This window comes from Macaca thibetana, chromosome 15, assembly GCF_024542745.1.
Source record: "Macaca thibetana thibetana isolate TM-01 chromosome 15, ASM2454274v1, whole genome shotgun sequence".
NCBI lineage: Eukaryota > Metazoa > Chordata > Mammalia > Primates > Cercopithecidae > Macaca > Macaca thibetana.
In genome coordinates, this window is record NC_065592.1 from 108,052,278 (window position 1) to 108,064,424 (window position 12,147).

Consider the following 12,147-nt stretch of genomic DNA (forward strand, 5'->3'; position numbering starts at 1 on the left):
TTATCCTGTTGTCCAGGCAGGAGTGCAGTGGCACAAACACGGCTGACTGCAGCCTCTACCTCCTGGGCTCAAGTGATCCTCCTGCCTTAGCCTCCCAAGTAGCAGGGACCACAGGCACATGCTACCACACCTGGCTAATTTTTTAAGTTTTTATTTTCTGTAGAGACAGGGTCATACCATGTTGCCCAGGTTGGTCTTGAACTCCTGAGCTCAAGCCATCCTCCCTCTTTGGCCTCCTGAAGTGCTGGGGTTACAGGCATGAACTATGGTGCCTGCTAAGTTAGTTTTAGTGAAAGAATAGTGTCTTATCCTGTGGTGTACTTTAGTTCAACTAATCCTCTATTGTCTTTATTTTTTTGTGTGAGTTAAAAGCACATGTGCATTATTGTTAAATCAACTGGGCAAAGTTTATGTTCACTCAATAAAAAATAGCAGTTTAAGCCCCAAAACTATTTCAGAGTTGTCGTAGAGACAGTACCACCTCTACGTGGTGCTTCTCATGCTTTTTCAAGGCCTGAAGGGCCCTGTTACCTTAGGAAGGCTGCTCCCCAACTGGGTTGCTGAGATTTGGGGAGGTGAATCTAGGAGCTGTGAGGTAGGCCAGACCGTGTGACCTCCTCTTTTTGTCCCCCCAGCTGAGGCTTCACAGTTCTCTACACTCTCCCAAGAGCCACAGAAAATGAACACATTTCAGGTAAGCTCTTTATTCATTCCCCACTTTGTATTGTAATGTATTTATGAGGTCCTTGCATTAAATGGAAAAGGAGAAACAGATCGAGTAAATCTTGAGGGAAAATATATACAGTTTTACCATGAACTCTTTTGTTTGCTGTCAGCTTTTGGTAAATAATCTTTGTCAGGGTTAGTAGGTTCCCTCCAGTTACCAGTTTGCCAAGATCTCGTGTTAGTTATAAATGCACATTGAATTATATTAAATACTTTTTGTATATCTATTAGAATAAATCTATAGCTGTGTCCTTTAATGAATCTATAAATATTGTGAATAATATAATGGATTTTCTAAAAGTAACTTGAATTCCTGTATAGACCCTACTTCTTACATGTTTTCCTAGCACTTTTTGGTAATAATGTAGGATTTTTTTTTCTGTGTTCACAAATTGGATTAAACTGTATTTTCCTGTTTCCCTGTTCAGTTAGGGTACCATGGTTGTCTCATGAAAGGAAATGGGGCACTTTTTCTTGTTTCTTCTTTTCTAATAATTTAGAAAAATGAGAAAATTGTGTTATATGTGGATTTTGTGAAACTCACCTATGAATTTGGACCTTGTGAAGACTTTCTGTGTGAAGATTTTGATTATTGAATAAATTTATTAATCAATTCATTACTCAACTTCTTATAAGCTTATACTGGATTTATACTTTCTCAATATAATTTTTGTCATTAGATTTTCATAGAAAATTGTAATCATTTATATTTGTGTTTTATTTGCTTATTTTTTTTTAGATTTTTAGTTTATTGTTGGTTGACCATTATCAAACAAGATTTGTCTTTGTCAGTATGCCTTCACTTATAAATGTACAGAGACAAGGTATAAACCGAAAGGAAAATAAAATGAGATACTAAGATATTTTATTTTAAAAACCACCTTGCATACACAAATTATAAAAATTTATTATAATTTTCACACCACCTTGTCATCCTCGTGCTAATACACTTTGACACTGAAGATGCAACCTGCCTTCTTACTTAGCACTGTACTTAGATATATTTATTAAGATGAGAAAGTTTTCATAATGTATGTTTACTAAAACTGGAAAAATTTTCAATTTTAACATAAAATGTATTTGAAATTTTCAACTAAGATACTGAACATTTTACTTTTACATTTTGTTTTATGTATTTTACTATCCCAGAGTATAAAAGAAGTCAAGACAGGCCTTAACTAAAATGAAAGAGCAAGACTAAAATAATCATAATGAATGCTGTCTTTATACTTAAAAACATTTCTTTAAAATGTTTTATTTCAATAGCTTTTGGGGTACAAGTGGTTTCTTGTTACATGGATTCATCTTGTTACATGGATGAATTTTATAGTGGTGAATTCTGAGATTTTAGTGCACCCATGGCCTGACAAGTGGTGTACGTTGTGCCTTATAGGTAGCTTTTTATCCCTAGCACCTTTCCCTAGCCTCCCACCCTCCCGCTTCTTGGTCTCTAAAGTCCATTATGTCACTCTGTATGCCTTTGCATACTCATAACTTAACTCCCAGTTATAAGTGAGAACATATGGTTTGGTTTTCTACTCCTGTGTTACTTAGAATTGCAGCTCCACCCAAGTTGCTGCAAAAGACATTACTTCATTCCTTTTTATGGCTAAGTAGTATTCCATAGTGTATAGGTACCACATTTTCTTTATCCACTCAGTTGATGGGCACTTAGGTTGGTTCCACATCTTTGCAATTGTGAATTGTGCTGCCACAAACATGTGTGCTGGTTTCTTTTTCATTGATGGTGACTTCTTTTCCTTTGGATAGATACCCAGTAGTAGGATTGCTAAATGGAATGGTAGATCTACTTTTAGTTCCTTAAGGAATCTCCATACTTTTTACATAGAGGTTGTCCTAATTTACATTCCTACCACCATTGTATAAGCATTCCCGTTTCTTCACATCCATGCAAATGTCCGTTGTGTTTTGACTTTTTAATAAGGGCCATTCTTGCAGGAGTAAAGTGGTATCTCATTGTGGTTTTAATTTGCGTTTCCCTGATGATTAGCGAAGTTGAGCATTTTTTTCATATGTTTATTGGACATTTGTATATCTTCTTTTGAGAAATGACAATTCATGGCCTTCGCCCATTTTTTGTTGGGATTTTTTTTCCTGCTGGTTTATTTGAGTTCCTTGTAAATTCTGGATACTTTGTCAGATGTCTAGTTTGTAAATACTTTCTCCCATTCTGTGGGTTGGCTGTTTACTCTGGTAATTATTTCTTTTACTGTGTAGAAGCTTTTTAGTTTAATTAGGTCCAGTTAATTTATTTTTGTTTTTGTTGCATTTGTTTTTGGGGTATTAGTCATGAGTTCTTTGCCTAGGCTGATGTCGAGAAGAGTTTTTCAAATGTTGTCTTCTAGAATTTCTATGGTTTCAGGTCACAGATTTAAGTCTTTGATCCATCTTGAGTTGATATTTCTATAAAGTGAGAGATAGGGATCCAGTTTCATTATTCTACATGTGGCTTGCCACTTTCACCAGCACCATTAAACAGGTCAGGGGTCCCCAATCCACGGGGCCACTGACTGGTACTGGTCTGTTAGCAATGGAACGGCACAGCAGGAGGTGGGCAGCAGGCCAGTAAGCATTACTACCTGAGCTCCACCTCCTGTCAGATCAGCAGCATCAGATTCTTATAGGAGAGCGAACCCTATTGTGAACTGTACATGCAAAGAATCTAGGTTGCGTGCTCCTTATGAGAATCTAACTAATGCCTGATGATCTGAAGTGGATCAGTTTAATCTTGAAACCATCCCCACCCTCCCACCGCTGGTCCATGGAAAAATTGTCTTCCTAGTTTCTTGAGAGTTTTTATTATATAGGTATGCTGGATTTTGTCAGATGCTTTTTCTACATCTATTGAGATGATTATGTGATTTTTGTTTTTTGTTATGTTATGTCATGTATCACATTTATTTACTTGCATGTGTTAAACCATCCCTGCATCCCTCAGGTGAAACCCACCTAATCATGATATGCTTTTTGATGTGCTATTGTATTCAGTTAGCTAGTGTTTTGTTGAGGATTTTTGTATCTATGTTCATCAGGGATATTCGTCTGTTGTTTCTTTAGTTGTATCTTTTCCTGGTTTTGCTAGCAGGGTGATCCTGGCTTCATAGAATGATTTAGGGAGGATTCCCTCTTTTGCAGTCTTTTGGAATAGTTTCTGCAGGATTGGGATCAGTTCTTTGAATATCTGGTAGAATTCAACTGTGAATCCTTCTGGTCCCAGGCTTTTTGTTGTTGTTGGCAATTTTCAAATTTTTTAATTACTGATTCAATCTCTCTACTTGTTGTCTATTCAGGGTTTCAATTTCTTCCTGATTTAATTTCAGAGTGTTGTATGTTTCCAGGAATTTATTCACTTCCTCTAGGTTTTTAGCATTTCTCATGGTGCTGGTTTGGTAACGACAAATTCCCTCAGCATGTGTTTGTCTGAAATGACTTTATTTCTCCTTTATTTATGGAACTTAGTTTTGCTGGATACAGAATTCTTGGCTGACAGGTACTCTGTTTAAAGAGGTTGAAGATAGGACCCCCAATCCCTTCTTGCTTATAAGGTTTCTGCTTAGAGGTCTGCTGTTAGTCTGATAAATTTTCCTTTATAGGTTACCTGATGGTTTTATTTTAGTGCTCTTAGGATTCTTTCCTTCATATTGGCTTTAGACAGCCTGATGACTATATGCTTTGGTGAAGATCTTTTTGCCGTGAATTTTCCAAGTTCTTTGACCTTCTTACATTGGGATATGTAAATATCTAGCCAGGTCAGTGAAGTTTTCCTCAGTTATTTCCTCAAATAATTTTTCTAGACTTTTTTCTCTTCTCCCTCAAAAATATCAGTTATTCTTAGGTTTGGCCATTTTATATAATTTCATATTTCTTGGAGACTTTGTTCATTTCTTTTAATTATTTTTTCTTAGCTTTTTGAGCTTTTTTGTGTTATGTATCATGCCACATCTCTGTGTGTAGCTGCATGAGATAATAATGAACAGATTTTCATTCCTGTGAAGATTCACTTCCCGGCTGGTCGCTGTGGCCCACACCTGTAATCCCAGCACTTTGGGAGGCTGAGGCAGGCGGATCATGAGGTCAGGAGATCGAGACCATCCTGACCAACATGGTGAAAGCCCATCTCTACTGAAATACAAAAAACTAGCTCAGTGTGGTGGCATACACCAGTAGTCCCAGCTACTTGGGAGGCTGAGGCAGGGGAATTGCTTGAACCTAGGAATGTGGAGGTTGCAGTCAGCCAAGATTGCACCATGGGAAACGTATGCAGGAATCATATTTATAATAATTTTACCTAAAAGGGCACTAAGCTTCCTCAATATATTAAATAAAAATGTATGTGTATAATTTTAAAATAAATACAAATGAGAACAAATATTTGTGCTAATTATGCATTTCAAAAGAATAAGGCAGAATTAGGGTCATAATAATAATCCCTTGTAGCATTTTGTTTTAAATTCTCAACAGTAAACATAATGAGTTAGTTTCTGAAAACATTTTCCTTTCCCTGATTCTGAACACTCAGATTAATCAGAAATGCACTGTTACAGGCATCAGTGTCATTCAAGGACGTGACTGTGGAATTTACCCAGGAGGAGTGGCAGCACATGGGCCCTGTTGAGAGGACCCTGTACAGAGATGTGATGCTGGAGAACTACAGCCACCTCGTCTCAGTGGGTGAGCACAGCTTACCATGAGGTTCCCTCCAGAGGGCAGTTCTGTTTCTCCTCTCTTTCTCTCTCTCCGTACGGTACCGTGTGACTCCCTCTACAGTGCAATTCTGGTTTTCCTTTTTTATATTAGTTACTTTTATTGAGGTGTATTTAACAGAAAATAAAATTCAGCACCTTTCAGTGTACAAATCAATGAGTTTTAAAAAATGTATACAGTTGATTACCACAATCCAAATCATGGTTTGGAATCTTTTTATCACCCCCAAAAGATTCTTTGTAGCCCTTTGCAGTGAGTCCCCTCCCTCCATCCCTTCTCCCACAACCCCTGGCAACTATTTGTCTGCTTTCGATTGTAATAATTTTGCCTTTTCTCCAATTTCATATAAATGGAATCATAAATTATATACTCCCTTTTGTCTGGTTTTCTTTAGCATAATGCTTTTGAAACTCATGCACATGTGTGTATAAGTGGTTTATTATTTTATCCTAAGTAGTGTCCCTTTGTGGGCATATACTGCAATTTGTTATCCTTTATCAGTTGGTCAGCATACGGAATTTTTTCCCAGTTGGTGCTTTTATGAATAAAGCTGCTGTGAACTTTCACATACAAGTCTTTGTGTCAACATGTTTTCATTTCTCTTGTGTAAGTACCTAGGAGTGGGCTTGCCAGGTCTTCTGATAAGTTTATCTGTCTATAACTTTATAAGAAACTGCCAAATGTTTTCAAACTGGCTCCACAGTTTTTCATTTTCATGAACAATGTCTGTGAGTTCTCATTACTCTTTGGTTACCATTATTTGGAAAATTTTACTGTTTTTAACAATTCTAGTTGGGTTTTAATTTGCATTTTCCTGATGACTAACAACATTGAACCTCTTTTTATATGCTTTTCAGCTATTCATAAATCTTCTTTAAGTGACCAGTCAAATCTTTAGCTCATTTTTGTTTCATTTAGTTTTTAGTATTTTTGTTTGTTTAGTCGAAGAAGTTCAGACCTTTATTAGATATATGTTTTACAGACTTTTTCTTGCTATCTCTCGCTTCTCTTTTTAAAGAGAAAATGTTTTCAGTTTTTAATTTTTTGCATATATTTTAAGAAACCTTTTTTTATATTGAAATAATTATAGATTTATGGGAATTAGCAAAAACTGTGTCCTCACCTTCATTTCCCCCAAAGGTTACATGTTATATAACTGTACTACAGTATCAACACCAGGAAGTAGACACTGGCACAATGTGTGTGAATAGCTGTGTGCCATTTTATCACATGTGGACATTGGTGTAACCACCACAGTTGCAATACAGAACTGTTCTATCAGCGCAAAGATCTCTTTGGTGCTACTCATTCATAGTCACACCCATGCTGTCTCTCACATTGTCCCTAATCTCTGCTAACTGCTAATCTGCTAGCTGTATAATTTTGTCATTTTGAGACTGTTATATAAATGGAATCATACAGTATTTGATGTGTTGAGATTGCCTTTTTCACTCAGCAAAATGCTCTTGAGATCCAAGTTGTTGCGTATCCATAGTTCATTCCTTTTATTGCTGTGTAGTATTTCACTATATGAATGTCATTGTTTAGCCATTCACGTATTCAAGGACATTTTGTTTGTTTCCAGTTTGGGGCTATTACAAAGTTGATGTGAACATTCATGTTCAGATTTTTTGTGAACATAAGTTTTTCCGGGATAAGTACCAAAGAGTGTGATTGTTGGATTGTATGGTAAGTTATGTTTTATTCTTTAAGAAAGTGCCAAACTATTTCCCAGAGTTGCTGTACTATTTTGCATTTCTACCAGCAATGTATGAGGGATCCAGTTATTCCCTATCCTTTCTAGTTCTTGGCATTGTTGCTATTTTATATATTAGTGGTTGAATAGGTGTATAGTGATATCTCATAGTGATCCTAATTTGCATTTTCCTAATGGCTACTGGTAATCAATATCTTTTCATGTGTTCACATGCCATCTGTGTATCCTTAGTAAAATGTCTGTTCATGGCTTTTGTCCATTTTTTAATTGGAAGTTTGTATGTTTTACCATTGACTTTTGAGAAATTAGATAGTCTAGATATGAGTTCTTTATCAGATGTGTGGTTTGCACATTTTTGTACCAATCTGTAACTTGTCTTTTCGTCGTCTTCATGGGATGTTTTGAAGAGCATAAGTTTTTAATTTTGGTGAAGTCCAGTTTATCAGTTTTGTAAAAATTTTGTATCTAAGAACTCTTCACTAAGTCTTTGGACCAAAGATTTCCTCCTATTTTTAAAAATTGTGTAGTATATTTTACATTTTAATGATAGTGCATTTTGAGTTAATTATTGTGTAGGGCATGAAGTGTAAGTTGAGATAATTTTTTTTTTTTTTTTTTTTTTGCCTATGGATATCCATTTGCTCCATGCAGCACCATTACCCTTCCTAGCTTTTTCACCTGTGTCAAAAATCAGTTGACTGTACTTGTATGAGACTATTATATTCCCACATTATATTTCTTTTTCAATATTGTTTTAGCTATTCTAGTTACTTTGCCTTTGCATATACATATTGTAATAATTTCATTATGTTAAAATCTTACTGAGTGACAGGAATTAAAGCTATAAATTTTCAATTTTGTGACAGTTAACATCTTCACTGCTTTGAGTCTTATTTTAAGTCTTATAATCCATAAGCACAAGATATTTCTCCATTTACTTAGATCTTGATTTCTTGCTTCAGTGTTTTGTAGTTTTCAATGTAAAAGTCCTGTACATGTTATATGTATACCTCAGTATTTCATTTGGTTGGATAATTGTTAATGGCATTGTGTTTTAAATTTCTGTTTGCATGCAAAGGTTGCTAGTTTATAGAAATGTAATTGATTTTTGTATGTTTGTTCTTTTATGCTGAGATCTTGCTGAACTTTCTAGGAAGGCTTTTTGTAGATTCCTTCTGATTTTTTAACATAAGCTATCATGTGATCTATGTATAGGGTCATTTTACTATCTTCCTTTCTAATCTGTATGCCTGTTATTTCCTTTTCTTGCCATATTACACTGGCTAGGACTTCTAGTACTGTGTAGAGTAAGAGTGGTGAGAGTGGTCATCCTTGCCTTGTTCCCAGCCTTCAGGGGAAAACATCTCTTTCACCAAATGATCCTAGCAGGTCCTTTGTGGATATTCTTCATCAAATGGTGGAACGTCTACTGTATTCCTAGTTTTCTGAGAATATTGACTATGAATGGATATTGAATCTTGTCGAATATTTTTTATGTATATACTGCTGTGATTACATGATTTTTCTTCATTACTCCATTAATATAGTAGACTTTGTTGACTAGTTTTCAAATATTGAACCAGCCTTACATACTTGGAATAAACCTTACTTGGTAATGTCATATAATTCTTTTTATTTATCGTTTGAGTCTATTTGAAATTTTTGTTAAGTAGTTTTGCATTTATGAGAGAAACTGGTCCGTAGTTTTGTACTACCTTTGTCTGGTTTTCATATCAGCATAAGTCTGGCCTCGTAAAATTAGTTGGAAAGTGTTCCTTCCAATTTTCTGGAAGAGGTTGTATAGAAGTGGTATTTATTCTTCATTAAATGTTTGGTAGAGTTATCTAGTGAAACCATCTGGGCCTAGGGACTTCTTTTTGGGGAGTTTTACAAATCAATTTCTTTAAGTCGTATATATGGATATTCAAATTAATTCTATTAGGTGAATTGTGGTATTTTTGCTTTTCTAACAATTAGTCCATTTTATATAAGTTGTCACGTTTATATGTGCAAAAATGTTCAGATCATTCCATTATTATCATTTTGATGTCTTTAGGATCTGTATTTATAGACCTGTTTTATTCTTTATATTGGTCATTTCTGTCTTCTTACTCTCTATTTTATTTTTTTATTCACTCTTCCTAGAGGTTTTACAATGTTACTGCTCTTTTCAGTCAACCAGCTTTTTCTCTCATTGATTTTTCTCTTTTGTTTTTTTGGTTTTAATTTAATTGATTTCTACTTTTTACTTTTGCTTCTGTTAGGATTATTGTACTGTTTGTCTAGTTTTTTAATGTGAGATCATGGACTATTAATTTGAGACTTTTCCTCTTTTCTGATGTACACATTTAGTGCCATAAAAACTCAGCATTGCTTTAGCTGCATCACACAAATTGCATATTGGGTTACTAAGACATGTCTCTTATTTATGTCTAGAAGACATATTTCTTCTTCTTTGATTGAACACTCAATCATACAGTATGAGACCAAAGAAATGCAATTAAAACTTAACAACTGTTTACTTAATATCCACTCTTTGATAGACACCAGTGCAGTTCTCAAGTTACTTAATAGCACAGCCTTAATTTTCATAGGGTGATTTGAAGAGTTTCTGAGGCCAAGAAAACCTTTCTATTAAAAAAATTGGATATTTTTTGAAGCTGGGTAAAGGATCTATGAGGGGAAGGGTTCACTGAACTCTTTTTACTTTTTTAAAGAAACTTTTCAAATTCAAAGAAAAAGATAAGCAGTGCTTGAGAATAGCTCTAAGGAAGTCTAGGAATAAGCTAAATAAGGAAATATAAACATTCCAAGCAGATAAAAGTACAAGCACAAAGACCCCTGGTAGAAGAGAAGATAGTGAGTACAGAGTCCTGAAAAAGAACCAGTACACCTGCAACAAAGAAAGCAAGAAGGAATATGGTACAGATGTGAAAGTGGACCAAGTGAATATAAATTATTGAGGCTATATTCTGGTTTTTAAGCAATAAGTAATCATTGAGGGTTTTAACTAAAATAGTAATCAACCATATCTGCTAAGAAATGTAATTTTTTGGCACTAAAAAAATTACAGGTGCGTTAGTTTTTACTCAGCAACATATACAATACTCAGCAACAATACCTGCATAAACACAAAATGATACATACACAAGGTTATTCATTGCAGCATTGTTTGTAATAGCAATAGACTATCAACAACCCAAATGTACGTCATTGACTAATTGGCTAAAAGTATGTTACTTCTACACACAAATGAAGACTATGCAACCATACAATGGGCGAGAGCCTATATGCAAATAAGGAGTGATATTCCGTAAATATTAAGTCAAAAGAAAGCAGTAGAATGGTGTCCGTAGAAAGCCATCTTTGAGTAAGAAAAGAAGAGAGAGGAATATATGTGATTGTTGATACTTGCAAAAATGAAACACTGGGAGAAAAATCAGAAAGTAATAAAATACAGCAGGTGGGAGGTGAGTGATTGGAACAGGAATGGAAGTGGGACTTTTAATATACCTTTTTATACAGTTTGGATTTTTGAACTACATACGTGTTTTTCATATTGAAAGATTACAGTAAATTTAAAAGGCAGTTCTTAAATATGAACGTCTTAGAGACTGATGGTTCCAAATAAGATTGATTAGAGATACTTCCTCCTGTTCCTCTCCTTAAGTACAGCTAAAACTGCGAGGCATTATATGCAAAAACATAAGAAGACTTGAACAGTGAGAGAAGGACACAGACAGGCTAGGGACATTGGAACCCAAGAAATGACACCTCTCAGTTTTATTTTTGTGTAATGCATCAGCCTGAAACACCAATTGGCACAGACAAAAAAAAAAGTCCCAAGTAAAGTCTGCTTCCTCTAGACAAAAGAACAGGAATGCAACCACCCAGAAAGAGAAAATTTTAGACAACTGCCCTACTCTAACTAACCACTATGGAAAAAACCTGCAACTCTTTCCTATCACCAAAAACTGACTTCCACCCTGGTCCTAGAGTATCAGTACTCCTTCCACTTTGCTTCCTTTTTAATTATAAATTCCATCTTTACATTATCCCTTTGCTACTATAACTCCAGCATAAGCTGTTAAAAGTAACCATGCAGCTTCTCCAGCACTTTGCTGCCTAGAAAGTTCTTCCACCAGTTATATTAGTTCACCACTCTTTAAGTTTTGCCTTCCATAAAGCCTTGAGGCATGGATACAATGCAGCCACCTTCTTTGGTACTGTGTAAAAAGGATGGCCTTTCTTCCAGCTCGTAATACATGCTTCCTCATTTCCATCTGAGGTCTTAGTAGAATGGTCTCTACTGTTTATATTTCTATCAGCATTTTCTTCACAACCATTTAACCAATTTGTAAGAAGTTTGAAACTTTCCTTTGTTTTCCTGTCTTCATTTGAGCCACCCTTAAGGTAGAATCACCCTTAATGCTCCATTCATGGCAGTATAGACATTTTCTGGCCTGCCCCTCCAAATTTTTCCAGCCACTACCCATTACCCAGTTCCAAAGCTACTTCTGCATTTTCAGGTGTTTGTAAAGCAACAACCCACTCCTCAGTACCAGTTTTCTGTCTTAGTCTGTTTTGTGTTGCCGTAACACAACACGGGAGACTGGATGATTTCAAAAGAAAAAAACATTTATTTAGCTCACAGTTCTGGTGGCTGGGAAGTCCCAAATTAGACAGCTTCATCTGGTGAGGACGTCATGCTGCTTCAACTCATGGCAGAAAGTGGAAGGGGAGCAAGCATGTGCAAAGAAATTGCATGGAAGCAAGAGTGTGAAACTGAGGAAGCCAGTCTCTCTAAACAACTCACTGTCACAGGAACTAATCCATTCCTGTGAGAGCAAGAACTCACTCCCATGGGATGGTGTATTAGTCCATTCTCATGCTGCTGTGAAGAAACACCTGAGATTGGGTAATTTTCCCCATGGGATGGTGTATTAGTCCGTTCTCATGCTGCTGTGAAGAAACACCTG

The 12,147-nt window shown here is 35.7% G+C and overlaps 1 protein-coding gene across 8 annotated transcripts in view; it reads left to right on the forward strand.

Moving 5' to 3' along the window:
- Positions 1–12,147, forward strand: part of ZNF782 (zinc finger protein 782) — a 69,560-nt gene that overhangs the window by 42,232 nt on the left and 15,181 nt on the right. For all 8 annotated transcript variants that reach the window (XR_007719903.1, XM_050761778.1, XM_050761779.1 and 5 more), the window contains 2 exons: positions 636–694; positions 5,292–5,418. Coding sequence is in view for 7 of the 8 variants with exons in the window: in XM_050761776.1 (XP_050617733.1) it covers positions 636–694; positions 5,292–5,418 (186 nt within the window). In the remaining variant the exon portion in view is untranslated. The remainder of the gene's footprint in view (positions 1–635; positions 695–5,291; positions 5,419–12,147) is intronic.